Source organism: Pristiophorus japonicus, chromosome 24 (genome assembly GCF_044704955.1).
Source record: "Pristiophorus japonicus isolate sPriJap1 chromosome 24, sPriJap1.hap1, whole genome shotgun sequence".
In the NCBI taxonomy this organism is placed as follows: Eukaryota; Metazoa; Chordata; class Chondrichthyes; family Pristiophoridae; genus Pristiophorus; species Pristiophorus japonicus.
Window position 1 is genome coordinate 10,570,365 of NC_092000.1, and position 26,623 is coordinate 10,596,987.

The 26,623-nt window shown below is 52.7% G+C and overlaps 1 protein-coding gene across 6 annotated transcripts in view; it reads left to right on the top strand.

The window, feature by feature from the left end:
* smarca4a (SWI/SNF related BAF chromatin remodeling complex subunit ATPase 4a) overlaps positions 1 to 26,623 on the top strand; it is a 168,279-nt gene that overhangs the window by 82,854 nt on the left and 58,802 nt on the right. For all 6 annotated transcript variants that reach the window (XM_070867225.1, XM_070867227.1, XM_070867230.1 and 3 more), the window contains exons 12-19: positions 1,945 to 2,075; positions 4,027 to 4,084; positions 4,569 to 4,628; positions 8,209 to 8,330; positions 8,948 to 9,098; positions 10,345 to 10,508; positions 12,882 to 12,948; positions 13,070 to 13,180. In XM_070867225.1, coding sequence (XP_070723326.1) covers positions 1,945 to 2,075; positions 4,027 to 4,084; positions 4,569 to 4,628; positions 8,209 to 8,330; positions 8,948 to 9,098; positions 10,345 to 10,508; positions 12,882 to 12,948; positions 13,070 to 13,180 — 864 coding nt within the window. The remainder of the gene's footprint in view (positions 1 to 1,944; positions 2,076 to 4,026; positions 4,085 to 4,568; positions 4,629 to 8,208; positions 8,331 to 8,947; positions 9,099 to 10,344; positions 10,509 to 12,881; positions 12,949 to 13,069; positions 13,181 to 26,623) is intronic.

Sequence of the window (26,623 nt, forward strand, 5' to 3'; positions counted from 1 at the left end):
AAATGAAAACAAAATGCTGGAGATTCTGAGCCAGTCAGGCAGCATCTGTGGAGAGAGAAACAGAGTTAGCGTTTCAGGTGGATGGAGGTTCGGGAGTTGACGCAAGGTCATCGAGCTGAACCGTTGACTCCGTTTCTCACTCCACAGATTCTGCCTGACCTGCTGAGTGTTCCCAGCATTTCCTGTTTTTAATCCCAGAATCACTGCCGTTTCAGCTTGTTAATGGGGAAGTTGAGCCGGTGCAGCCTGCGACATGTCTACTGAAGCTGCCTGGAGTGGGGCTGCCTTCTGAGAGCAAATACTAAGAGCAGTATTGAATGTTGTGGGAAAGGGTACCCCATGAACTGCCCAGGCTGTGGCCTCGCCCCCTCCACCCCTTCCTTTCTCAGACTGCCAGGCAAGACCCCTCCTCCCTCACACCCAGAAAATCTCAGGGCAAATATTTGTGGGCTTTTGAAGCTCCTGTCACAGAAGTGGAGGAATAGCCGTTGTTTATTCATAGAATCATAGAAATGTACGGCACAGAAGGAGGCCGTTCGGCCCATCATGTCCGCGCCGGTCGAAAGAGAGCTATCCAGCCTAATCCCACTTTCCAGCTCTCGGTCCGTAGCCCTGTAGGTTACAGCACTTCAAGTGCATATCCAAGTACTTCTTAAATGTGATGAGGGGTTATGCCTCTACCACCCTTTCAGGCAGTGAGTTCCAGACCCCCACCACCCTCTGGGTGAAAAAACTTTTCCTCAAATCCCCTCGAAACCTCCTACTAATTACTTTAAATCTGTGCCCCTTGGTTGTTGACCTCTCTGCTAAGGGAAATAGGTCCTTCCTATCCACTCTATCTTTGGCCCCTCATAATTTTATACTCCTCAGTTAACTCTCCCCTCAGCCTCCTCTGCCTGAAGTAAAACAGAGTTTGGGGGTCGTGTGTACTGCCTCTTGCCAGAGGTGACGGGATCGGCTTGAGCTCCCTCCAGCCCCGTACCGTCCTGCAGTCATAATTTACCTGATAGCGATAAAAAGGGTCATTGCCCAGTTAAAAAAAAATGCAACATATTCAGTGCATTTGCAAACCATTGCATGGGCAGGGCGCGCTGCAACCAAGTCGTCAATGCACACGCTCACAATATCAACTAAAACCAAACCTAACAAATTCAGTCTCAGTACGAGAGCACCGATTGGCGGGGCGGGAGGGGGGGGGGGGGGCGACAGACACCATTTGCAAACCACGGACGGACACCATGTTGGATCTGAGCTATGGGTGACGCAGTGAATGGGACGCGAGACCAGCAGTCCATCCTGTTTATCCTTAGCATCAACAAAGCTGTCTCGAGAAGTCAGAGCGGTTCCGTGGCTAAAAAGGTTAAGTTGTGAGGACAGGTTGCAAGGCCGAGGTTTGTATTCCCTCAGGTGTAGACGGTTAAGGGGTGAGCTAATCGAGGTGTTTAAAATAATCTCAGGCGTTGACAGGGTAGACAGAGAGAGAAATTATTTCCTCTGGTGTGGGGAATCCAGAACAAGGAGGCATAACCTTCAAATTAGAGCCAGGCTGTTCAGGGGTGACATCAGGAAGCACTTCTTCACACAAAGGGTAGTGGAAATCTGGAGCCCTCTCCCCCAAAAAGCTGCTGAGGCTGGGGGTAGGGGGGAGCCAATTGAAAACTCCCAAACTGAGATTGATAGATTTTTGTTGGGGAAGGGTATTAAGGGTTACGGAACCAAGGCGGGCAGATGTAATTAAGATGCAGTTCAGCCATGATCTAATTGAATAGCGGAACAGGTTCGAGGGCCTCCTCCTGCTCCTATGAAAGGGTGACATTTTTTTAAAAAAGGCCCACAGCTTTAGTAACAACGGATGAATCTGCTATAGTCAGTGTTCTGGTGAAGTATAATCTTGGGGCAGTGAGAAGGTGGGTTTACTTATTGAGAAATGTGCTCTCTCTTCAGCTCTTGGATGAAACGAGCCAAATGAGTGACTTGCCGGTCAAGGTGATTCACTTGGAGAGCGGCCGAATCCTGGCCGGAGCGGAGGCACCAAAAGCCGGCCAGCTGGACACCTGGTTGGAAATGAATCCCGGGTAAGTGGAGCACACCGCGTCTCTGCGCGGCTTGGGTAAAACCTCACATCTCACCCGCCACGGCCCCGTTTCCTTCGACATCCTTCTCTGCCCCATCGCTGGCTCTCCATCACCAGTCCTCTAGGCCGAGGGCGGCCTGGGAGCGGAGTTACTGCATGACTGAGTGACCCTCCTGTGGTAGGCTGGACTGCTCCTGGCGATGACACCCTCTGCTCCCAGTTTTCGGGGAGCCACAGTCAATCACTGCTAAAATCTGGAAAAACAAAAAGACTTTGACACAACCGTAGATGATGTCCAATGTCTGTGGAACTAAAGAAAGAATGACTTTAATTTATATAGCGCCTGTCACAACCTCAGGACATCCCGAAGCACTTCAGAGCCAATGAAATACTTTTGGGAGTGTAATCACTGTTGTAATGTGGTAAACGCGGCAGCCAATTTGCGCACAGCAAGATCCCACAAACAACAATGTGATAATGACCAGATAATCTGTTGGTTGAGGGTAAATATTGGCCAGGATACCGGGGAGAACTTCTTTTTAAAATAGTGGCCGTGGAATGTTTTACGTCCACCTGAAAGAACAGACAGGGCCTCGGTTTAATGTTTCATACAAAAGACGGATCTTCCAACAGTGCAACACTCCCTCAACACTGCACTAGGAGTGTCAGCCTGGATTTTGGACTCAAGTCTCTGGTGCAGGACTTGAACCCATGGCCTTTTGACTCAGAGGCAAGAATGCTACCCACTGAGCCACTGAACCAAGGGGAAGTGCAAAGTTCACCGCCATGGATGGGAAACTGGGTCCGAGCATTCCTTTAGATTCCTGAGATGTATCAAACCACAGGCTTCCAGGGCAGCTCAGGAAACTCAATGGATTTAAATGTAGCATCCGGCGTGGTACTGAGGCACAGAGATCCGTAGAGTGGTAGGCTCAAACCCAGATCTGTGCTGTGTTCGCTGGTCTCAAGCCAATGGAACCCTCTAGTTATCCTTGATGTCCCTGGACCAGGGAGAAGAAAGAGTTGGCCAGGATTCCTCCTGCCTTGATGCCCAGCGAATGTGGAATCACAGCAGGATTAGGCAGTGTAATGTGTGTACCCGCGAGTATGCTCACAGGTTTGTAGAGCTCTTGAGTTGTGAGTGGCTTAGCCAGTCACATGATGTTCACAAGACTCAATAAAACCTCGGCCAGTTGGTTTCGGGAAATCCATGATGAGGCAGGTGGTTGTGAGCCTGGTGGATGAACTGGTAACGTGGCCTTCTCGTAGGACTGCTCCTAGGCACGGCCAAGGGGGGCCATCAGCGGTCCAGGCAGCGGGTGGTCGAGGGGGGCATTCAACCTGACTGCCTGCCTCTCTTCCGCAGTTACATCCGAGCCAGGATGTCCCTGGAGATGGAGCACGCGGTGTCCACAGGTACGCTCGCGGCCTTCCGTGAGAGGTGGGCGCCGGAGGGACTGGAGTGCATCATCACCCCCAGCAACCAAATTTTAATTTGATCATTTCAATTCAAAGTTTAATTTGCCGGTTTTAGTGCCCCGCCTCCTCCTTTAGCCAGGGGGCACTTGTGTAATTTCTGTTTTTAGTGCCCAAAAAAAAAAGGAAGGAAAAAAACGGGGCACTGGAAAAAACTTATTTTGGAGTGTGACCCACCTTGCAGGAGGAATTTGTTTAAAGTGAACAACTAAAATAGTTGAACTGGTAATGTGTAGTGCGATTGTTAAACCTTTGCTAATAAACCAACTAGTTCTTAATAGCAATGTCTTGCTATGAATTCTTAAGCAAAGGACTCAGGAAACAAATACATTACAGGCACTGCCCGAGCTAGGAGTCTCTTCCTTCCCCCTCCCCCTTCCATACATGGGACACCCCCTGCCTTGACTCGTGCACCCGGTGGAAAGTGTCCCCCTCCCAGTCCTCCATCTGACGTCGCTGTCATTTCTTCCGGGCAGGTACGAGGTGGCCCCGCGCTCCGACAGCGAAGACAGCGGTTCCGAGGAAGAGGAAGAGGTGAGAGCAAAAAAAAAGGGCACGCAGCCTGTCTAGATGCTAGCGTGCAGGACACCTCGTTATAACGTGCATCTGATGGAGCCGTGCATCTAGACCACGGGGAGCGTTATAACGGGAGTGGTTCCCAGCCACTCCAATCGCCCAGCCCAGATTGTTCTTCCAGTCCTTTGACGTTGTCTTTGCTTATTTTAAGAACTACTGATGATGTTGTTAAGCTGCATAGTGCTAAAAGCAATGATCATAATCCCGCTGGGCCTCACTCCTGCGTATTGATACAGTGCTTTATCCTTTTTGTCTCGGCCGCATTCTAAAGTCGCCACGGCCGTTTTACATCTTGTCCCTTTAAAATGCAACAGCAGACAAAGCGGGGCGCGCTGTTTGGGGAAAGTCGCTGGCTGGAGCAGGGGCGACTGCAAACTGTTAATTTTTGGATACAGTGCTTTTTACTATTTTTTTTCATGAACTGTCTTTAAAATCACGTCAGGATACGACAGACTGGAGGCTGCTAATCATGTCGGAGGACAGGTCTCGTTCGGGACTGCTGGTAAGCACATTAGAACGAGCGTAAGGCTTCCGTGAGTCTTCACGTTGTTTGTGAGCGAACTGGCTAATTCTGCCCTGGAATAGGGGGTCGCGTCCCCAACCAAGCACTTTAGTGCCCCCTCCATTTTGCTCCCCTCTCCTGAGGATGCTGATCCTTGCTGGGGTACAGTTTGCACGCTAGCCAAGCACCGTCTGGTACCTTACCAAGGTGGCTATTCTTTGAGGCAGGGGGAAGAGAAACCGAGTCTGGATCATCTGCGATGCCCTCTACGCGTCTAATGGCCTGCACAGATTATAAGCTAACCTGTCCTCACCCAGCGACACCCTCATTCTACAACAGGAGCAGGAGCACTGGCTGATTATTTCCCTCCCCCCCATCTCTAACCCTGAGGCTATTTTCACTGCTCTAATGCTGAAAAATCTGTGATTGAACCTCAGACCTCCTGGACTATATGGCGGAATACTGCACCAGGCAGTGTATCTGTCGAGCTACCAGCAGAGTTGGAACGGTCGAGTGCTTTAACTGGATTTGTCCCCTGATCTTGCTGTGAGTCTCCGGGACAGTCCAGTTGAGCCATTAACGGCACAGATTGGACAACCGTACTTCCAGTAGAAATTAATTTTTGTTTCTCATTAAGAATTTACCTTTTGACTCCTTAACCCGTGAACATTCATAAGTTAGGTGGTGGGGTGCAGGATTGAACCCACCCCGCAGGGTGTGCTGATCTCAGCTGTGCTACTGGAGTGCTGAGAAACACCAATCAATCATGGCCCCACAGGCAGGGGGAAGGAGTCATTCCCCTGGCCACAGTTGTGCGCCTCCTAGTGGTACTCGGAAGCAGATTGCCTAGCCACTTGGCCACAAGTAGGGGAGATTGGAAGGCAACGCAACATGTTAAAGAATGTATCTCGAGTCAATCCATGTGTCTTTTAGCAGGAAGTAATCAAGAGTCTTAGAATGTACTCGCGCTATTAATACTGGGAGTGCGGACAGTGACCCTACAGGCTTATGCTGAACTTGGCGGGGGTGGGGTGGAGTGGAGGGGAGACTGGGAGGGGCAATAGTATAGATGCTGACCTTTCACCTCTGGGACCTGAGTGCAAGTCTAGCCCAGGCTGCAGGATGAGAGTGTGCTGTTACTCTGCTGCAAAGATCCTGTGGTCATGAGGGGATGGGCTGCAGCACAAAGCTGGACTGCCGATATAAGTACCCTACTGCATATAAGGTGCAGTAGGGGGATGCTCACCTGAGGCAGGGGATTGAGGCGGAGGAGAGGGCGATCACACCGACACCTGGCCGAGCTCGGAATGGGAAGACTTCAATTGCCCAGCACCGCCTCCTTCAACTCGATGAGCACAATTGTTTGTTTAAAAATGGGTACGGTGGCATAGTGGTTATGTTTCTGGATGAGTAATCCAGTAGGCTGGACTAATGATCCAGAGACATGAGTTTAAAATCCCATCACGGCAGCTGGGGAATTTAAATTCAGTTAGTTAAATAAATCTAGAAAATAAAAAAGAGTTAGTATCAGTAATGGTGACCATGAAACTACCGGATTGTCGTAATAACCCAACTGGTTCACTAATGTCCCTTAGGCAAGGAAATCTGCCGCCCTTACCCGGTCTGGCCTATATGTGACTCCAGACCCACACCAATGTGGTGGACTCTTAACTGCCCCTCTGAAATGGCCCAGCAAGTCACTCAGTTGTCCATTCAAAAAAAATACAGCAGCGGATCAAGAAGACGACTCACCACCATCTTCCCAAGGGCAATTAGGGATGGGCAATAAATGCCAGCCTTGCCTGCGACGCCCAGATCGCATGAATACTAAAAAAAAATCTGGTGAATCCTTTGGTGGTTTAGAGAGTGTACATGAGGAACCCACCTGTTCTGCCCTCACACCCTCCCCTCCCCTTTCCTAAACTCCCTTCCCCTCCTACATTTTCTCCTCTTACAGATCTGCGTGCTCCCTCCTGCTCTGTAGACCAGTGCTGCTCACACCCAGCCAGCCTGTTGAGGACGCTCCTTCTGATTTCACTCCCATTCCCCCACCTCGCTTCAAATGATTTATTTTTATGAATTACACAGAGATATTTCAATGAGATAACTGGTTGGGCAGGCAAATGGAGTGATGGGCTTCTCCCGCCTGAGGTGTGTTGGTATCGATCTAATTATATAAATGTCATAAAGTCTGTATGATTTAAGCACTGACTGAGCGTCTTAACACTACCCTAAAACCAACACTCCCTGTAAGCCATGCTTTTCCAATGTTAAATTTCACGCATGCGCAAAACCGTGAATGGGCCGCGCAGCCCCTTAAAGGGGTCACGCACCCCAAAAAATGAGGGGAACATTGCCTAAACCCACTCACTGGCACAGCCTGGCAGCTCGTGCTCTGCCTGTGACTCTTGTCCTACAGATAAAGCACCCAGGGGTTGGGTGGGCGTGTGCTTGATGCCACTTGCAGACAGTGCCTCTGCTGGCGGCTCCCATCTCTCACCAAAGGTGACCTGCGCTGCAGATTCATGCCCACTGTAGGCCGAACTCTGAGCTGCTTTCCCTCACAACTCACCAGCCAATCGGCATACGCTCTAGACTTGCTGCACCTCTGACCAACTCCACTCCGCAGAGAACGGAAAGACAGGATTTCAGTCATCCTGTTATTTTTTTGAACGATCTGAAAGGGCGGTGGAAGCAGATTCAATACTAGCTTTCCAAAGGGAATTGGATAAATTGATAGGGCTACAGGGAAAGAGTAGGGGAGTGGGACTAATTGGATAGCTCTTTCAGAGAGCCAGTACAGGCATGATGGGCTAAATGGCTGCCTCCTGTGCTATACAGGTCTGTGATTCTAATCATTCCTACAATGTTCCAGCAGGTTGAACAGAAGCTTAAAGTGAGACTGTTTCACAGTGCTGACTCCTTCCTCTCCCCACCTCCGAAGGGCACAGGTTCATGATGGGATGAGCATAAGCCGTCCTCTGGTACCTCGACCAAGTAGCTGTTCTCCACCTGTGATCCTAGGCAGTGAGTGCCAGCGGGCTGTTCAACTGTGAAGGCAGCCCTGGATCAGCCAGTCACTGTCCACAATCCACACCCAGGCATTTTCCAGCAAGAGTCGCTGGACCAGAGTCCCCAGCTAATTTCAAGAAAATGATTTTTCCTTCCCTAGCCTACTGTAATTTGCAGCACCCTAACCGCAGCTCCAGCTGGGAGCTCACCCAATGCAAGCCAGAGGTTGACTGTGGGATATTGCTGTGCAATTTGCTGCCTGCACGAGCCACCGGGAGAAGCAGAGTGTGAGCCTAACACTTCAGTCCTGGTTTTGAACTTTCCCCTCCAAGTCACGCACGCTAACAGCACTGTGGGAGTACCTTCACCACACGGACTGCAGTGGTTCAAATGGAAGGCCCACCATCACCTCCAGCAACGCCCACAGCCCGAGAATGATAAATAATAAAATAATGTACTCGAGCAGGAGACTGACCTTGCATGTGACATGAGGGTCACTGCTTGGGTCAGGCGGGTACTTGGGTGAGGTAAACGCCCTGATCCATCGATCACTGTGCTTTGTGTTCAGGAGGAGGAAGAGGAGGAGTCGGTACCCCCGCTACCACTGCCTCCTGCACCCGAGGAGAAAAAGAAAATCCAGGATCCAGACAGCGAAGAAGTGTCTGAGCTTGACGCAAGACAGATCATAGAGTAAGTGCACCAACATCGCGGCTGGGAGAGAACTAGGTTGGGGCAGAATGGGGGGAAACTGGTCTGGGGCAGAATGGGGGGGAACTGGTCTGAGACAGAATGGTGGGGGGAACTGGTCTGGGGAAGAATGGGGGGGGGGGAAACGGGTCTAGGACGGAATGGGGGGGGGGAACGGGTCTGAGACAGAATGGTGGAGGGAGAACTGGTCTGGTACAGAATGGGGGGGGTGGGGGGGAATGAGTCTAGGACGGAATGGGGGGGGGGAGACGGGTCTAGGACGGAATGGGGGGGGGGAACTGTTCTGGGGCAGAATTGGGGGGGGGAAACTGGTCTGAGACAGAATGGGGGGGAAACTGGTCTGGGACAGAATGGCGGGGAGGAACGGGTCTGGGGCAGAATGGGGGGAGAACTGGTCTGGGACAAAATTGGGGGGGGAAACGGGTCTGGACAGAATGGGGGTGGACCTGGTCTGGGACAGAATGGGGGGGAACGGGTGTAGGATGGAATGGGGGTAATGGGTCTGGAGTAGGATGGAGATAAAATGTGCAGCAACATGTGAATGGAGAGAGACATTTATTTGTTGCAGTGCGATAACTGGGACTAATTGCATCTTGTAGGAACGCTAAACAGGACGTGGATGATGAGTACAGTGCGCCGCTCTCCAGTATACGTGGTCTGCAGTCCTATTACGCAGTGGCTCACGCGGTGACTGAGAGGGTGGATATTCAGTCCACGCTGCTCATAAACGGCTTGCTCAAACAGTATCAGGTAAAGGACAGCGTGGGGCCGTGTTCCATTGGGCATATTTGGATTTCTTTCAATGGCAGCACAGTCGCGTTAGACCATCGATCCCCCCGACTCCCCTTTCCGTAGCTCTGGATTGCAGGTTTCTACTGCTTCCTGCGCCATGGGAGGACGAATCACGGAAACGCGCCTTTAACTGCCAGGTTAGCGAGTCCCCGATCCCTGGGTGTAGAGAGGCAAACGCTAGGCGCTTCCACAAAGGATAACCAGAGAGGAACACTGGATCGAGGGGTAACTACCAATGTCCTCCCGCCCCGTAAGCCGTCCTGCCTCCTGCGCGGCCCATTCAAATTGTTGTGCCTGTGGGGCACCTACAGTGTAAAAGCCGATGGGTGGCCTGCAGATGACTGCACAGCTGCGCAGCTTAGCAGGAACATTGGTAAACACCCCTTCAGAGTGCGGCCTGACCAGAGGCTTTTATTGGGCAGGTCACCAATCGACCTGTCTGTCCAAGGTGGCCACAGAAAGGGAAGTGGGTAAACACCTTCCAAAAAAAATAAAAGCAGCAAGTTTATAGAAAAATAACAGCACAGAAGGGGGTCATTCAGCCCATCGTGCCTGTTCCGGCTCTTTGAGCTATCCAATTATTCCCACTCCCATGCCCTTTCCCCATAGCCCTGCAAATTTATATAATCCCCTTTTGAAAGTTACTATTGAATCTGCTCCCACTGCCCTTTCAGGCAGCGTGTTCCAGACCACAACAACTCGCTGCATTAAAAAAAGTTTCTCCTTATCTCGCCTGTTTTTTCAGTAACATCTTGTCCTTGTACTCTGCAAGGATGATAATTATAACTACCAGGAAAGATTGGGAATCTTTTCTCTAGGCTGAGGTCGTTAAGATTATTAATAGGTTCGGTAGGGTAGACGTAGAGAAGATGTTTCCACTTGTGGGATGGGCCCGATTTAGGGGCCATAAATATAAGATAGTCACTAATAAATCCAATAAGGAATTCAGGAGAAACTTCCTTAACCAGAGAATGATTAGAATGTGAAACTCGCTGCCACAGGCAGTGGTTGAGATAAATAGCATAGGTGCATTTAAGGGAAAGCTGGATGAGGGAGAAAGGTATAGAAGGTTATGCTGATGGGGTGAGATGATGTAGCGTGGGAGGAGGCTCATGTGGAGCATAAACACTGGCACAGGCCACTTGGGCCGAATGGCCTGTTTCTGTGCTGTATATTCTGTGTAATTCTACGTAATTCTATGCAGGTTAAAGGTCTGGAGTGGCTGGTCTCTCTGTACAACAACAACCTGAATGGAATCCTCGCCGATGAAATGGGTCTGGGAAAGACCATTCAGACCATAGCCCTCATCACGTACCTCATGGAACACAAGCGCATCAACGGACCCTTCCTCATCATAGTACCTCTCTCGTAAGGAGAAACCCGCTCACTCGCGTCTCTACCTCCCAGAGGTTGCGGGAGGAATGTTGGCCAGGACACTGGGAGAGCTCCCCGTTGCCCTTCTTCAAAGAAATCTTTTGCATCCTCCTGCACCAATGGAGCTGATGGAGCCTCAGTTTAACATCTGTGCCGAGAACATCAGGGGAAAAGGATTCCACGGCTCTCCCAGATCCTACGGTGTAATATATTTGCTTTGTGGGTTCTTTGCTTAAGAATTCATAGCAACACATTGCCATTAAGAACTAGTTGGTTTATTAACAATCACACTACACATTACCAGTCCATCCACCAGGCTCACAACCACCTGCCTCATCGTGGATCCCCTGAACTCAACTGGCTGGGGTTTTATTGAGTCTTGTGAACATCACATGACTGGCTAGGCCACTCACAACTCAACAGCTTCATAACTATTTTAAGTTTCACCTGTAAATCAAGTGCCCCCTGGTTAAAAGTCAGGGGAGGGGGGAGCACTAAAACCGACACAATTAAACAAATTAAACTTGGACACTCAACTGAATCAAATTAAAATTTGGTTGCCAGGGGTGATGATGCACTCCAGTCCCTCCGGCGCCCACCTCTCGTGGACGGCCGCGAGCGTACCGGTGGACACCGCGTGCTCCATCTCCATGGACACCCTGGCTCGGATGTAACTGCGAGAGAGGCAAGCAGTCGGGCTGAACAACCCCCTCGACCGCCTGCTGCCTGGACCAGCTAATGGCCCCCTTGGCCATGCCCAGGAGCAGTCCTACGAGGAGGCCTTCCAACCTACCCGTTCCCCTCCGCACCGGGTGCCCAAAGATCAGGAGTGTGGGACTGAAGTGCAACCAGAATTTGAGGAGCAGCCCCTTCAAATAATGGAACAGGGGCTGCAACCTCACACATTGCACATACACATGGAACACAGACTCTTCCAGACCGCAGAAATTGCAGGCGGCCTGGGAGGCTGTGAACTGACTTCAAAACTGATTGCACGGAACTGCTCTGTGCAACACCTTCCGGGCCAAGTCCCCAATAAATAAAGGAAGGACTCCCAAATAGAGAGCACTCCATTGGGCCAACAGCTCTACAAACCTGTAATTTTGGGGTAATTTTGACTTAGCTTTCCTGCTGGGAAGTCCATGGGATCAGGTGGATCGCCGGTTATACACCCTGCCCCAATATTGATCACAAAGGCGAGTAAAATCGTGAAACCAGCCGATTCTGTCAGTTCCTCAACGGGCGGGATAGGTTAAAATAGGCCCCCCGTTAGCACAGTGTAGAGAGTATTCAATGCTGAGTTAAGAGGGGGAGGGTACTAGTTAATCTTTTGACTCATTGGCACGCATTTAACCAAAACCATTAAATCCTTTTCCTGGAACATTCTTAGCACAGATGTTAAACCGCGGCTCCGCCTGTTTCACTGCTGCAGGAGAATGTAAAAGATTTCTTTGAAGAAGAGCAGGGAGAGGTCTCCTGGTATCCCGAACAACATTCCTCCCTCAACCATCACCGCCAAACACTGTCCATTTGCTGCTAGTGGAATCCTGCTGGTGTGCATGAAGGCTGATGCGTTTGCTGCACAACAGTTACTTATAAGTAACTCGTCTGTGAATCTCCTTGAGATGTTTCCAACGCTGCATAAATGAACCTCTGTGCATTTTGATTGATTGCTGTCACCCCTTTGATCCGGTTAATGTCAGGAAGCAGTGACTGACTGGCCCAGTTCCAAATTGTTTATTGCATGAATCATGCGTTTCACTGCACCCTGTACGTGCTCTGTCCCTGGGAGAGACGGCAGAGTCTCTTTATAAAACTCACACGCTGTTAATACCCTGCTCCTTTTATAAATCAGCATCGCCAACCAGGGCAGAGACCATTGTACCCAAGGGCAGACCTGAGCCCACGGGCACAACGCCAGCCAGAGGCTGGAGGAGAGGGAGCGGGCTGCTGGTGGAGGAGAGGGAGTGGGCTGCTGGTGGAGGAGAGGGAACGGGCTGCTGGTGGAGGAGAGGGAACGGGCTGCTGGTGGAGGAGAGGGAACGGGCTTTCACTCAGCCTCTCAGACAAGCAGGGCCCAAGTAGAAGGTGCAGGGAAAGGAAATGTTTATTTTAATGTAGTGCATGTGGCAAAAAACATAGTTTATGAATAAGAAGTGGTAGATGGGAGTGATTTCAAGTCTGTAATTTAATCTCTGGGTCTAATACGAATCTTTCAGGGTTTGTTGTGATGACTTCACAGTCCAACCTGATCCCCGAGCTGAGTTCCCAGCCCTCTAATCGCAGCTATCACTCGTAAAATAATGAGCCAGTAAGTTCTGTACGTTGGTGCTCACCTGCAGTAATGACGCCAAATTGTATTTACAGAACTCTCTCAAACTGGGCCTATGAGTTTGATAAGTGGGCGCCATCCGTAACGCGGATCTCGTACAAGGTAATTCCATCTTTGATGCTCTGGTTCTGTGAACTGGATGTTCTGAGACAAGCGAGTGATTATTATTGGCTGTGCAGATGCAATGACGACGGTTTTTTGCTACTCTGCTTCCTCCTCTCAGGGTTCCCCGGCAGCTCGAAGGGCCTTTGTTCCTCTGCTTCGAAGTGGGAAGTTCAACGTCCTGCTCACCACCTACGAATACATAATCAAAGACAAGCACGTCCTTGCCAAGGTGAAGCTTTTCTTTTTTTTCTTCCAGATTTCCCACCTTCCCCAAATCCCCGGAGATCGTAACTCGTGCTGGAATACCATCTTGTGGGTGTCCCTCACCTGCTCACCCATTCTTGTGTAAGCCTAGTTAGCAAGGTACCCAGTCCCTCAGTATCAAACCTACTGCCCCCCATCCCGGTGTCTAATCCACTGCCCTGCAACCTCACTGTCTACCCCGCAACCGCACTGTCTACCCCACTGCCCCTGTTACCCCAGTGTCATATCCACTGGCCCTGTTACCCCAGTGTCTAATCCACTGCCCTGCAACCGCACTGTCTACCCCACTGCCCCTATTACCCCAGTGCCTACCCCACAGCCCTGGTACACCAGTGTCCAATCCACTGCCCTGTTACCCCAGCTTCTAATTCACTGCCCCTGTTGCCCCAGTGTCGAATCCACTGCCCCTGTTACCCCAGTATCTAATCCACTGCCCCTGTTACCCCAGTGTCTAATCCACTGCCCCTGTTACACCAGTGTCTAATCCATTGCTCCTGTTACCCCAGTGTCTAATCCACTGCCCCTGTTATCCCAGTGTCTAATCCACTGCCCCTGTTACACCAGTGTCTAATCCACTGCCCCTGTTACCCCAGTGTCTAATCCACTGCCCCTGTTACCCCAGTGTCTAATCCACTGCCCCTGTTATCCCAGTGTCTAATCCACTGCCCCTGTTACACCAGTGTCTAATCCACTGCCCCTGTTACCCCAGTGTCTAATCCACTGCCCCTGTTACACCAGTGTCTAATCCACTGCCCCTGTTAGCCCAGTGTCTAATCCACTGCCCCTGTTACCCCAGTATCTAATCCACTGCCCCTGTTACCCCAGTGTCTAATCCACTGCCCCTGTTACACCAGTGTCTAATCCACTGCCCCTGTTACCCCAGTGTCTAATCCACTGCCCCTGTTACACCAGTGTCTAATCCACTGCCCGTGTTACCCCAGTGTCTAATCCACTGCCCGTGTTACCCCAGTGTCTAATCCACTGCCCCTGTTAGCCCAGTGTCTAATCCACTGCCCCTATTACCCCAGTGTCTAATCCACTGCCCCTGTTACCCCAGTGTCTAATCCACTGCCCCTGTTACCCCAGTATCTAATCTACTGCCCCTGTTACCCGACTCTCTTATCCACTGCCCCTGTTACCCCAGTGTCTAATCCACTGCCTCCACTGCCCCTGTTACCCCAGTGTCTAATACACTGCCCCTGTTACCCCAGTGTCTAATCCACTGCCCCTGTTACCCCAGTGTCTAATCCACTGCCCCTGTTACCCCAGTGCCGAACCCACTGCCCTATTACCCCAGTGTCTAATCCACTGCCCCTGTTACCCCAGTGTATACCCCATTGCCCTGTTACCCCAGTGTCTAAACCACTGCCCTGTTACCCCAGTGTCTAATCGACTGCCCCTGTTACCCCAGTGTCTAATCGACTGCCCCTGTTACCCCAGTGTCTAATCCACTGCCCCTGTTACCCCAGTGTCTGATCCACTGCCCCTGTTACCCCAGTGTCTAATCCACTGCCCCTGTTACCCCAGTGTCTGATCCACTGCCCCTGTTACCCCAGTGTCTGATCCACTGCCCCTTTTACCCCAGTGTCTAATCCACTGCCCCTGTTACCCCAGTGTCTAATCCACTGCCCCTGTTACCCCAGTGTCTAATCCATTGCCCGTTACCCCAGTGTCTAATCCACTGCCCCTATTACCCCAGTATCTAATCCACTGCCCTTGTTACCCCAGTGCCTACCCCACTGCCCTATTACCCCAGTGTCTAATCCAGTGCCCCTGTTACCCCAGTGTCTAATCCAGTGCCCCTGTTACCCCAGTGTCTAATCCACAGTCCCTGTTACCCCAGTGTCTAATCCACAGTCCCTGTTACCCTAGTGTCTAATCCACTGCCCCTGTTACCCCAGTGTCTAATCCACTGCCCCTGTTACCCGAGTCTCTTATCCACTGCCCCTGTTACCCCAGTGTCTAATCCATTGCCCCTGTTACCACAGTGTCTAATCCACTGCCCCTGTTACCCCCGTGTCTAATCCAGTGCCCCTGTTACCCCAGTGCCTACCCCACTGCCCTATTACCCCAGTGTCTAATCCACTGCCCCTGTTACCCCAGTGTCCAATCCACTGCCCTTGTTACCCCCAGTGTCTACCCCACTGCCCTGGTACCCCAGCGTCTAATCCACTGCCCCTGTTACCCCAGTGTCTAATCCACTGCCCCTTTTAGCCCAGTGTCTAATCCACTGCCCCTGTTACCCCTGTGTCTAATCCACTGCCCTGTAACCCCATTGTCTACCCCACTGCCCCTGTTACCGCAGCGTCTAATCCACTGCCCGTGTTACCCCAGTGTCTAATCCACTGCCCGTGTTACCCCAGTGTCTAATCCACTGCCCCTGTTAGCCCAGTGTCTAATCCACTGCCCCTATTACCCCAGTGTCTAATCCACTGCCCCTGTTACCCCAGTGTCTAATCCACTGCCCCTGTTACCCCAGTATCTAATCTACTGCCCCTGTTACCCGACTCTCTTATCCACTGCCCCTGTTACCCCAGTGTCTAATCCACTGCCTCCACTGCCCCTGTTACCCCAGTGTCTAATCCACTGCCCCTGTTACCCCAGTGTCTAATCCACTGCCCCTGTTACCCCAGTGTCTAATCCACTGCCCCTGTTACCCCAGTGCCGAACCCACTGCCCTATTACCCCAGTGTCTAATCCACTGCCCCTGTTACCCCAGTGTATACCCCATTGCCCTGTTACCCCAGTGTCTAATCGACTGCCCCTGTTACCCCAGTGTCTAATCGACTGCCCCTGTTACCCCAGTGTCTAATCCACTGCCCCTGTTACCCCAGTGTCTGATCCACTGCCCCTGTTACCCCAGTGTCTAATCCACTGCCCCTGTTACCCCAGTGTCTGATCCACTGCCCCTGTTACCCCAGTGTCTGATCCACTGCCCCTGTTACCCCAGTGTCTAATCCACTGCCCCTGTTACCCCAGTGTCTAATCCACTGCCCCTTTTACCCCAGTGTCTAATCCACTGCCCCTGTTACCCCAGTGTCTAATCCACTGCCCCTGTTACCCCAGTGTCTAATCCATTGCCCGTTACCCCAGTGTCTAATCCACTGCCCCTATTACCCCAGTATCTAATCCACTGCCCTTGTTACCCCAGTGCCTACCCCACTGCCCTATTACCCCAGTGTCTAATCCAGTGCCCCTGTTACCCCAGTGTCTAATCCAGTGCCCCTGTTACCCCAGTGTCTAATCCACAGTCCCTGTTACCCCAGTGTCTAATCCACAGTCCCTGTTACCCTAGTGTCTAATCCACTGCCCCTGTTACCCCAGTGTCTAATCCACTGCCCCTGTTACCCGAGTCTCTTATCCACTGCCCCTGTTACCCCAGTGTCTAATCCATTGCCCCTGTTACCACAGTGTCTAATCCACTGCCCCTGTTACCCCCGTGTCTAATCCAGTGCCCCTGTTACCCCAGTGCCTACCCCACTGCCCTATTACCCCAGTGTCTAATCCACTGCCCCTGTTACCCCAGTGTCCAATCCACTGCCCTTGTTACCCCCAGTGTCTACCCCACTGCCCTGGTACCCCAGCGTCTAATCCACTGCCCCTGTTACCCCAGTGTCTAATCCACTGCCCCTTTTAGCCCAGTGTCTAATCCACTGCCCCTGTTACCCCTGTGTCTAATCCACTGCCCTGTAACCCCATTGTCTACCCCACTGCCCCTGTTACCGCAGCGTCTAATCCACTGCCCTGTTACCCCAGTGCCGACCCCACTGCCCTATTACCCCAGTGTCTACCCCACTGCCCTGTTACCCCAGTGCCTCCCCCACAGCCCTATTACCCCCATGTCTAATCCACTGCCCCTGTTACCACAGTGCCTACCCCACTGCCCTATTACCCCAGTGTCTACCCCACTGCCCTGTTACCCCAGTGCCGACCACACTGCCCTGTTTATCCCAGTGTCTAATCTACTGCCCTTGTTACCCCAGTGTCTAATCCACTGCCCCTGTCACCCCAGTGTCTAATCCACTGTCCCTGTTACCCCAGTGTCTACCCCATTGTCCTGTTACCCCAGCGTCTCATTCAATGCCCCTGTTACCCCAGTGTCTAATCCACTGCCCCTGTTACCCCAGTGTCTAATCCACTGCCCCTGTTACCCCAGTGTCTAATCCACTGCCCCTGTTACCCCAGTGTCTCATCCACTGCCCCTGTTACCCCAGTGTCTCATCCACTGCGCCTGTTACCCCAGTGTCGAATCCACTGCCCCTGTTACCCCAGTGTCGAATCCACTGCCCCTGTTACCCCAGAGTCTAATCCACTGCCCCTGTTACCCCAGTGTCTAATCCACTGCCCTATAACCCCAGTGTCTACCCCATTGCCCTGTTACCCCAGCGTCTAATTCACTGCCCCTGTTACCCCAGTGTCATATCCATAGTCCCTGTTACCCCAATGTCTAATCTACAGCCCCTGTTACCCCAGTGTCTAATCCACTGCCCCTGTTACCGCAGTGTCTAATCCACTGCCCCTGTTACCCCAGTGTCAAATCAACTGCCCCTGTTACCCCAGTGTCTAATCCACTGCCTCCACTGCCCCTGTTACCCCAGTGTTTAATCCACTGCCCCTGTTACTCCAGTGTCAAATCAACTGCCCCTGTTACCCCAGTGTCTAATCCACTGCCTCCACTGCCCCTGTTACCCCAGTGTTTAATCCACTGCCCCTGTTACTCCAGTGTCTACTCCAGTGCCCCTGTTACCCCAGTGTCTAATCCACTGCCCTATAACCCCAGTGTCTACCCCATTGCCCTGTTACCCCAGCGTCTAATTCACTGCCCTATAACCCCAGTGTATAATCCACTGCCTCTGTTACCCCAGTGTCGAATCAACTGCCCCTGTCACCCCACTGTCTAATCCACTGCCTCCACTGCCCCTGTTACCCCAGTGTTTAATCCACTGCCCCTGTTACCCCAGTGTCTAATCCAGTGCCCCTGTTACCCCAGTGTCTAATCCACTGCCCTATAACCCCAGTGTCTACCCCATTGCTCTGTTACCCCAGCGTCTAATTCACTGGCCCTGTTACCCCAGTGTCAATTCCACTGCCCCTGTTACCCCAGTGTCTAATCCACTGCCCCTGTTACCCCAGCGTCTAATTCACTGGCCCTGTTACCCCAGTGTCAATTCCACTGCCCCTGTTACCCCAGTGTCTAATCCACTGCCCCTGTTACCCCAGTGTCTAATCCACTGCCCCTGTTACCCCAGTGTCTAATCCACTGCCCCTGTTACCCCAGTGTCTAATCCACTGCCCCTGTTACCCCAGTGCCTACCCCACTGCCCTATTACCTCAGTGTCAATTCCACTGCCCCTGTTACCCCAGTGCCTACCCCACTGCCCTATTACCCCAGTGTCTAATCCACTGCCTCCACTGCCCCTGTTACCCCAGTGTTTAATCCACTGCCCCTGTTACCCCAGTGTCTAATCCAGTGCCCCTGTTACCCCAGTGTCTAATCCACTGCCCTATAACCCCAGTGTCTACCCCATTGCCCTGTTACCCCAGCGTCTAATTCACTGGCCCTGTTACCCCAGTGTCAATTCCACTGCCCCTGTTACCCCAGTGTCTAATCCACTGCCCCTGTTACCCCAGCGTCTAATTCACTGGCCCTGTTACCCCAGTGTCAATTCCACTGCCCCTGTTACCCCAGTGTCTAATCCACTGCCCCTGTTACCCCAGTGTCTAATCCACTGCCCCTGTTACCCCAGTGTCTAATCCACTGCCCCTGTTACCCCAGTGTTTAATCCACTGCCCCTGTTACCCCAGTGTCTAATCCAGTGCCCCTGTTACCCCAGTGTCTAATCCACTGCCCTATAACCCCAGTGTCTACCCCATTGCCCTGTTACCCCAGCGTCTAATTCACTGGCCCTGTTACCCCAGTGTCAATTCCACTGCCCCTGTTACCCCAGTGTCTAATCCACTGCCCCTGTTACCCCAGCGTCTAATTCACTGGCCCTGTTACCCCAGTGTCAATTCCACTGCCCCTGTTACCCCAGTGTCTAATCCACTGCCCCTGTTACCCCAGTGTCTAATCCACTGCCCCTGTTACCCCAGTGTCTAATCCACTGCCCCTGTTACCCCAGTGCCTACCCCACTGCCCTATTACCCCAGTGTCTAATCCACTGCCCCTGTTACCCCAGTGTCCAATCCACTGCCCTTGTTACCCCCAGTGTCTACCCCACTGCCCTGGTACCCCAGCGTCTAATCCACTGCCCCTGTTACCCCAGTGTCTAATCCACTGCCCCTGTTACCCCCGTGTCTAATCCACTGCCCTGTTACCCCAGTGCCGACCCCACTGCCCTATTAACCCAGTGTCTACCCCACTGCCCTGTTACCCCAGTGCCTCCCCCACTGCCCTATTACCCCCATGTCTAATCTACTGCCCCTGTTACCACAGTGCCTACCCCACTGCCCTATTACCCCAGTGTCTACCCCACTGCCCTGTTACCCCAGTGCCGACCACACTGCCCTGTTTATCCCAGTGTCTAATACACTGCCCTGTTTATCCCAGTGTCTAATACACTGCCCTGGTACCCCAGCGTCTAATCCACTGCCCCTGTTACCCCAGTGTCTAATCCACTGCTCCTGTTACCCCAGTGTCTAATCCACTGCCCCTGTTACCCCAGTGTTTAACCCACTGCCCCTGTTACCCCAGTGTCTAACCCACTGCCCCTGTTACCCCAGTGTCTAATCCACTGCCCCTGTTACCCCAGTGTTTAACCCACTGCCCCTGTTACCCCAGTGTCTAATCCACTGCCCCTGTTACCCCAGTGTCTAATCCACTGCCCCTGTTACCCCAGTGTCTAATCCATTGCCCCGTTACCCCAGTGTCTAGTCCACTGCCCCTGTTACCCCAGTGTCTAATCCACTGCCCTGGTACCCCAGTATCTAATCCACTGCGCCTGTTACCCCAGTGTCTAGCCCACTGCCCTGTTACCCCAGTGCCGACCACACTGCACTGTTTATCCCAGTATCTAATCCACTGCCCTGGTACCCCAGTATCTAATCCACTGCCCCTGTTACCCCAGTATCTAATCCACTGCCCCTGTTACTCCAGTGTCTAATCCACTGCCCCTGCTACCCCAGTGTCTAATCCATTGCCATTGTTACCCCAGTGTCTAATCCACTGCCCCTGTTACCCCAGTGTCTAATCCACTGCCCCTGTTACCCCAGTGTCTAATCCAATGCTCCTGTTACCCCAGTGTCTAATCCATTGCCCGTTACCCCAGTATCTAATCCACTGCCCCTGTTACCCCAGTGTCTAATCCATTGCCCGTTACCCCAGTATCTAATCCACTGCCCCTGTTACCTCAGTGTCTAATCCACTGCCCCTGTTACCCCAGTGTCTAATCCACTGCCCCTATTACCTCAGTGTCTAATCCACTGTCCTGTTACCCCAGTATCTAATCCACTGCCCCTGTTACCTCAGTGTCTAATCCACTGCCCCTGTTACCCCAGTGTCTAATCCACTGCCCCTATTAGCCCAGTGTCTAATCTACTGCCCCTGTTACCCCAGTGTCTAATCCACTGCCCTTGTTACCCCAGTGTCTAATCCACTGCCCGTATTAGCCCAGTGTCTAATCTACTGCCCCTGTTACCCCAGTGTCTAATCCACTGCCCCTGTTAGCGCAGCGTCTAATCCACTGCCCTTGTTACCCCCGTGTCTAATCCACTGCCCCTGTTACCCCAGTGCCTACCCCACTGCCCTATTACCCCAGTGTCTAATCCACTGCCCCTGTTACCCCTGTGTCTAATCCACTGCCCTGTAACCCCAGTGTCTACCCCACTGCCCCTGTTACCGCAGCGTCTAATCCACAACCCTTGTTACCCCCGTGTCTAATCCACTGCCCCTATTAGCACAGTGTCTAATCTACTGCCCCTGTTACCCCAGTGTCTAATCCACTGCCCCTGTTAGCGCAGCGTCTAATCCACTGCCCTTGTTACCCCCGTGTCTAATCCACTGCCCCTGTTACCCCAGTGCCTACCCCACTGCCCTATTACCCCAGTGTCTAATCCACTGCCCCTGTTAGCGCAGCGTCTAATCCACTGCCCTTGTTACCCCCGTGTCTAATCCACTGCCCCTGTTACCCCAGTGCCTACCCCACTGCCCTATTACCCCAGTGTCTAATCCACTGCCTCTGTTACCCCAGTGTCTAATCCACTGCCCCTGGTACCCCAGTATCTAATCCACTGCCCCTGTTACCGCAGTGTCTAAGCAACTGCCCCTGTTACCCCAGTGTCTAATCCACTGCCCCTGTTACCTCAGTGTCGAATCCACTGACCCTGTTACCCCACTGTCGAATCCACTGCCTCTGTTACCCCAGTGTCTAATCCACTGCCCCTGTTACCACAGTGTCTAATCCACTGCCCCTGTTACCCCAGTGTCTAATCCACTGCCCCTGTTACCCCAGTGTCTAATCCATTGCCCCTGTTACCCCAGTGTCTAATCCACTGCCCCTGTTACCCCAGTGTCTAATCCACTGCCCCTGTTACCCCAGTGTCTAATCCAATGCCCCTGTTACCCCAGTATCTAATCCACTGCCCCTGTTACCCCAGTGTCTAATCCACTGCCCCTGATACCCCAGTCTCTAATCCACTGCCCCTGTTACCCCAGTGTCTAATCCACTGCCCCTGTTACCCCACTGTCTCATCCACTGCCCCCGTTACCCCAGTGTCTAATCCACTGCCCCTGTTACCCCAGTGTCTAATCCACTGCCCCTATTACCCCAGTGTCTAATCCACTGCCCCTGTTACCCCAGTGTCTAATCCACTGCCCCTGTTACCCCAGTGTCTAATCCACTGCCCCTGTTACCCCAGTGTCTAATCCACTGCCCCTGTTACCCCAGTGTCTGATCCACTGCCCCTGTTACCCCAGTGTCTGATCCACTGCCCCTGTTACCCCAGTGTCTGATCCACTGCCCCTGTTACCCCAGTGTCTGATCCACTGCCCTGTTACCCCAGTGTCTAATCCACTGCCCCTGTTACCCCAGTGTCCAATCCACTGCCCCTGTTACCCCAGTGTCTAATCCACTGCCCTGTTACCCCAGTGTCTAATCCACTGCCCCTGTTACCCCAGTGTCTAATCAACTGCCCCTGTTACTCCAGTGTCTAATCCACTGCCCCAGTTATCCCAGTGTCTAATCCACTGCCCTTGTTATCCCAGTGTCTGATCCACTGCCCTGTTACCCCAGTGTCTAAACCACTGCCCCTGTTACTCCAGTGTCTAATCCACTGCCCCAGTTACCCCAGTGTCTAATCCAGTGCTCCTGTTACCCCAGTGTCGAATCCAGTGCTCCTGTTACCCCAGTGTCTAATCCACTGCCCCTGTTACCCCAGTGTCTAATCCACTGTCCCTGTTACCCCAGTGTCTAATCCACTACCCCTGTTACCCCAGTGTCTAATCCACGACCCTGTTACCCCAGCGTCTACCCCATTGCCCTGTTACACCAGCGTCTAATCCACTGCCCCTGTTACCCCAGTGTCTAATCCACTGCCCCTGTTACCCCAGTGTCTAACCAATGCCCCTGTTACCCCAGTGTCGAATCTACTGCCCCTGTTACCCCAGTGTCGAATCCACTGCCCCGTTACCCCAGTGTCTAATCCACTGCCCCTGTTACCCCAGTGTCTAATCCACTGCCCCTGTTACCCCAGTGTCTAATCCACTGCGCCTGTTACCCCAGTGTCTAATCCATTACCCCTGTTACCCCTGTGTCGAATCCACTGGCCCTGTTACCCCAGTATCTAATCCACTGCCCCTGTTACCCCAGTGTCTCGTCCACTGCCCCTGTTACCCCAGTGTCTAGTTCACTGCCCCTGTTACCCCAGTGTCTAATCCACTGTCCCTGTTACCCCAGTATCCAATCCACTGTCCCTGTTACCCCAGTATCCAGTCCACTGCCCCTGTTACCCCCAGTGTCTACCCCACTGCCCTGTTACCCCAGTGCCGACCACACTGCACTGTTTATCCCAATGTCTAATCCACTGCCCCTGTTACCCCAGTGTCTAATCCACTGCCTTGTTACCCCAGTGTCTAATCCACTGCCCTGTTACCCCAGTGTCTAATCAACTGCCCCTGTTACTCCAGTGTCTAATCCACTGCCCCAGTTATCCCAGTGTCTAATCCACTGCCCTTGTTATCCCAGTGTCTGATCCACTGCACTGTTACCCCAGTGTCTAAACCACTGCCCCTGTTACTCCAGTGTCTAATCCACTGCCCCAGTTACCCCAGTGTCTAATCCAGTGCTCCTGTTACCCCAGTGTCGAATCCAGTGCTCCTGTTACCCCAGTGTCTAATCCACTGCCCCTGTTACCCCAGTGTCTAATCCACTGCCCCTGTTACCCCGGTGTCTAATCCACTGCCCCTGTTACCCCAGTGTCTAATCCACGACCCTCTTACCCCAGCGTCTACCCCATTGCCCTGTTACCCCAGCGTCTAATCCACTGCCCCTGTTACCCCAGTGTCTAATCCACTGCCCCTGTTACCCCAGTATGTAATCCACTGCCCCTGTTACCCCAGTGTCTAATCTACTGCCCCTGTTACCCCAGTGTCGAATCTACTGCCCCTGTTACCCCAGTGTCGAATCCACTGCCCGTTACCCCAGTGTCTAATCCACTGCCCCTGTTACCCCAGTGTCTAATCCACTGCCCCTGTTACTCCAGTGTCTAATCCACTGCGCCTGTTACCCCAGTGTCTAATCCATTGCCCCTGTTACCCCTGTGTCGAATCCACTGGCCCTGTTACCCCAGTATCTAATCCACTGCCCCTGTTACCCCAGTGTCTCGTCCACTGCCCCTGTTACCCCAGTGTCTAGTTCACTGCCCCTGATACCCCAGTGTCTAATCCACTGCCCTGGTACCCCAGTATCTAATCCACTGTCACAGTTACCCCAGTATCCAATCCACTGTCCCTGTTACCCCAGTATCCAATCCACTGCCCCTGTTACCCCCAGTGTCTACCCCACTGCCCTGTTACCCCAGTGCCGACCACACTGCACTGTTTATCCCAATGTCTAATCCACTGCCCCTGTTACCCCAGTGTCCAATCCACTGCCTTGTTACCCCAGTGTCGAATCCATTGCCTTGTTACCCCTGTGTCTAATCCACTGCCCTGTTACCCCAGTGTCTAATCCACTGCCCATGTTACTCCAGCGTCTAATCCACTGCCCCTTTTACTCCAGTGTCTAATCCACTGCCCCTGTTACCCCAATGTCTAATCCACTACCCCTGTTACCCCAGTGTCTAATCCACTGCCCCTGTTACCCCAGTGTCTAATCCACTGCCCCTGTTATCCCAGTGTCTAATCCACTGCCCTGGTACCCCAGTATCCAATCCACTGCCCCTGTTACCCCCAGTTTCTACCCCACTGCCCTGTTACCCCAGTGCCGACCACACTGCACTGTTTATCCCAATGTCTAATCCACTGCCCTGTTACCCCAGTGTCCAATCCACTGCCCTGTTACCCCAGTGTCTGATCCACTGCCTTGTTACCCCAGTGTCTAATCCACTGCCCTGTTACCCCAGTGTCTAAAATACTGCCCCTGTTACCCCAGTGTCTAATCCACTGACCCTGTTGTCCCAGTGTCTAATCCACTGCCCCTGTTACCCCAGTGTCTAATCCACTGCCCCTGTTACCCCAGTGTCTAATCCACTGCCCCTGTTACCCCAGTGTCTTATCCACTGCCCCTGTTACCCCAGTGTCTTATCCACTGCCCCTGTTACCCCAGTGTCTAATCCACTGCCCCTGTTTCCCCAGTTTCTCATCCACTGCCCCTGTTACCCCAGTGTCTCATCCACTGCCCCTGTTACCCCAGTGTCTGATCCACTGCCCCTGTTACCCCAGTGTCTGATCCACTGCCCCTATTACCCCAGTGTCTGATCCATTGCCCCTGTTACCCCAGTGTCTGATCCACTGACCCTGTTACCCCAGTGTCCAATCCACTGTCCTGTTACCCCAGTGTCTGATCCACTGCCCCTATTACCCCAGTGTCTGATCCACTGCCCCTGTTACCCCAGTGTCTGATCCACTGCCCCTGTTACCCCAGTGTCTCATTCACTGCCCCTATTACCCCAGTGTCTTATCCACTGCCCCTGTTACCCCAGTGTCTTATCCACTGCCCCTGTTACCCCAGTGTCTAATCCACTGCCCCTGTTACCCCAGTGTCTCATCCACTGCCCCTGTTACCCCAGTGTCTGATCCACTGCCCCTGTTACCCCAGTGTCTGATCCACTGCCCCTATTACCCCAGTGTCTGATCCATTGCCCCTGTTACCCCAGTGTCTGATCCACTGACCCTGTTACCCCAGTGTCCAATCCACTGTCCTGTTACCCCAGTGTCTGATCCACTGCCCGTTACTCCAATGTCTAATCCACTGCCCCTGTTACCCCAGTGTCTAATCCACTGCCCCTGTTCCCCCAGTGTCTAATCCACTGCCCCTGTTACCCCAGTGTCTTATCCATTGCCCCTGTTACCCCAGTGTCCAATCCACTGCCCCTGTTACCCCAGTGTCTAATCCACTGCCCTGTTACCCCAGTGTCTAATCCACTGCCCCTGTTACCCCAGTGTCTAATCCACTGCCCCTGTTACCCCAGTGTCTAATCCACTGCCCCTATTACCCCAGTGTCTTATCCACTGCCCCTGTTACCCCAGTGTCTTATCCACTGCCCCTGTTACCCCAGTGTCTAATCCACTGCCCCTGTTACCCCAGTTTCTCATCCACTGCCCCTGTTACCCCAGTGTCTCATCCACTGCCCCTATTACCCCAGTGTCTGATCCACTGCCCCTGTTACCCCAGTGTCTGATCCACTGCCCCTATTACTCCAGTGTCTGATCCACTGCCCCTGTTACCCCAGTGTCTGATCCAGTGCCCCTGTTACCCCAGTGTCCAATCCACCGTCCTGTTACCCCAGTGTCCAATCCACTGCCCCTGTTACCCCAGTGTCCAATCCACTGCCCCTGTTACCCCAGTGTCTAATCCACTGCCTTGTTACCCCAGTGTCTAATCCACTGCCCTGTTACCCCAGTGTCTAACCCACTGCCCCTGTTACCCCAGTGTCTAATCCACTGACCCTGTTGTCTCAGTGTCTAATCCACTTCCCCAGTTACCCCAGTGTCTAATCCATTGACCCGTTACCCCAGTGTCTCGTCCACTGCCCCTGTTACCCCCAGTGTCTACCCCACTGCCCTGTTACCCCAGTGCCAACCACACTGCACTGTTTATCCCAATGTCTAATCCACTGCCCTGTTACCCCAGTGTCTACCCCACTGCCCTGTTACCCCAGTGCCAACCACACTGCACTGTTTATCCCAATGTCTAATCCACTGCCCTGTTACCCCAGTGTCTAATCCACTGCCCCTGTTACCCCAGTGTCC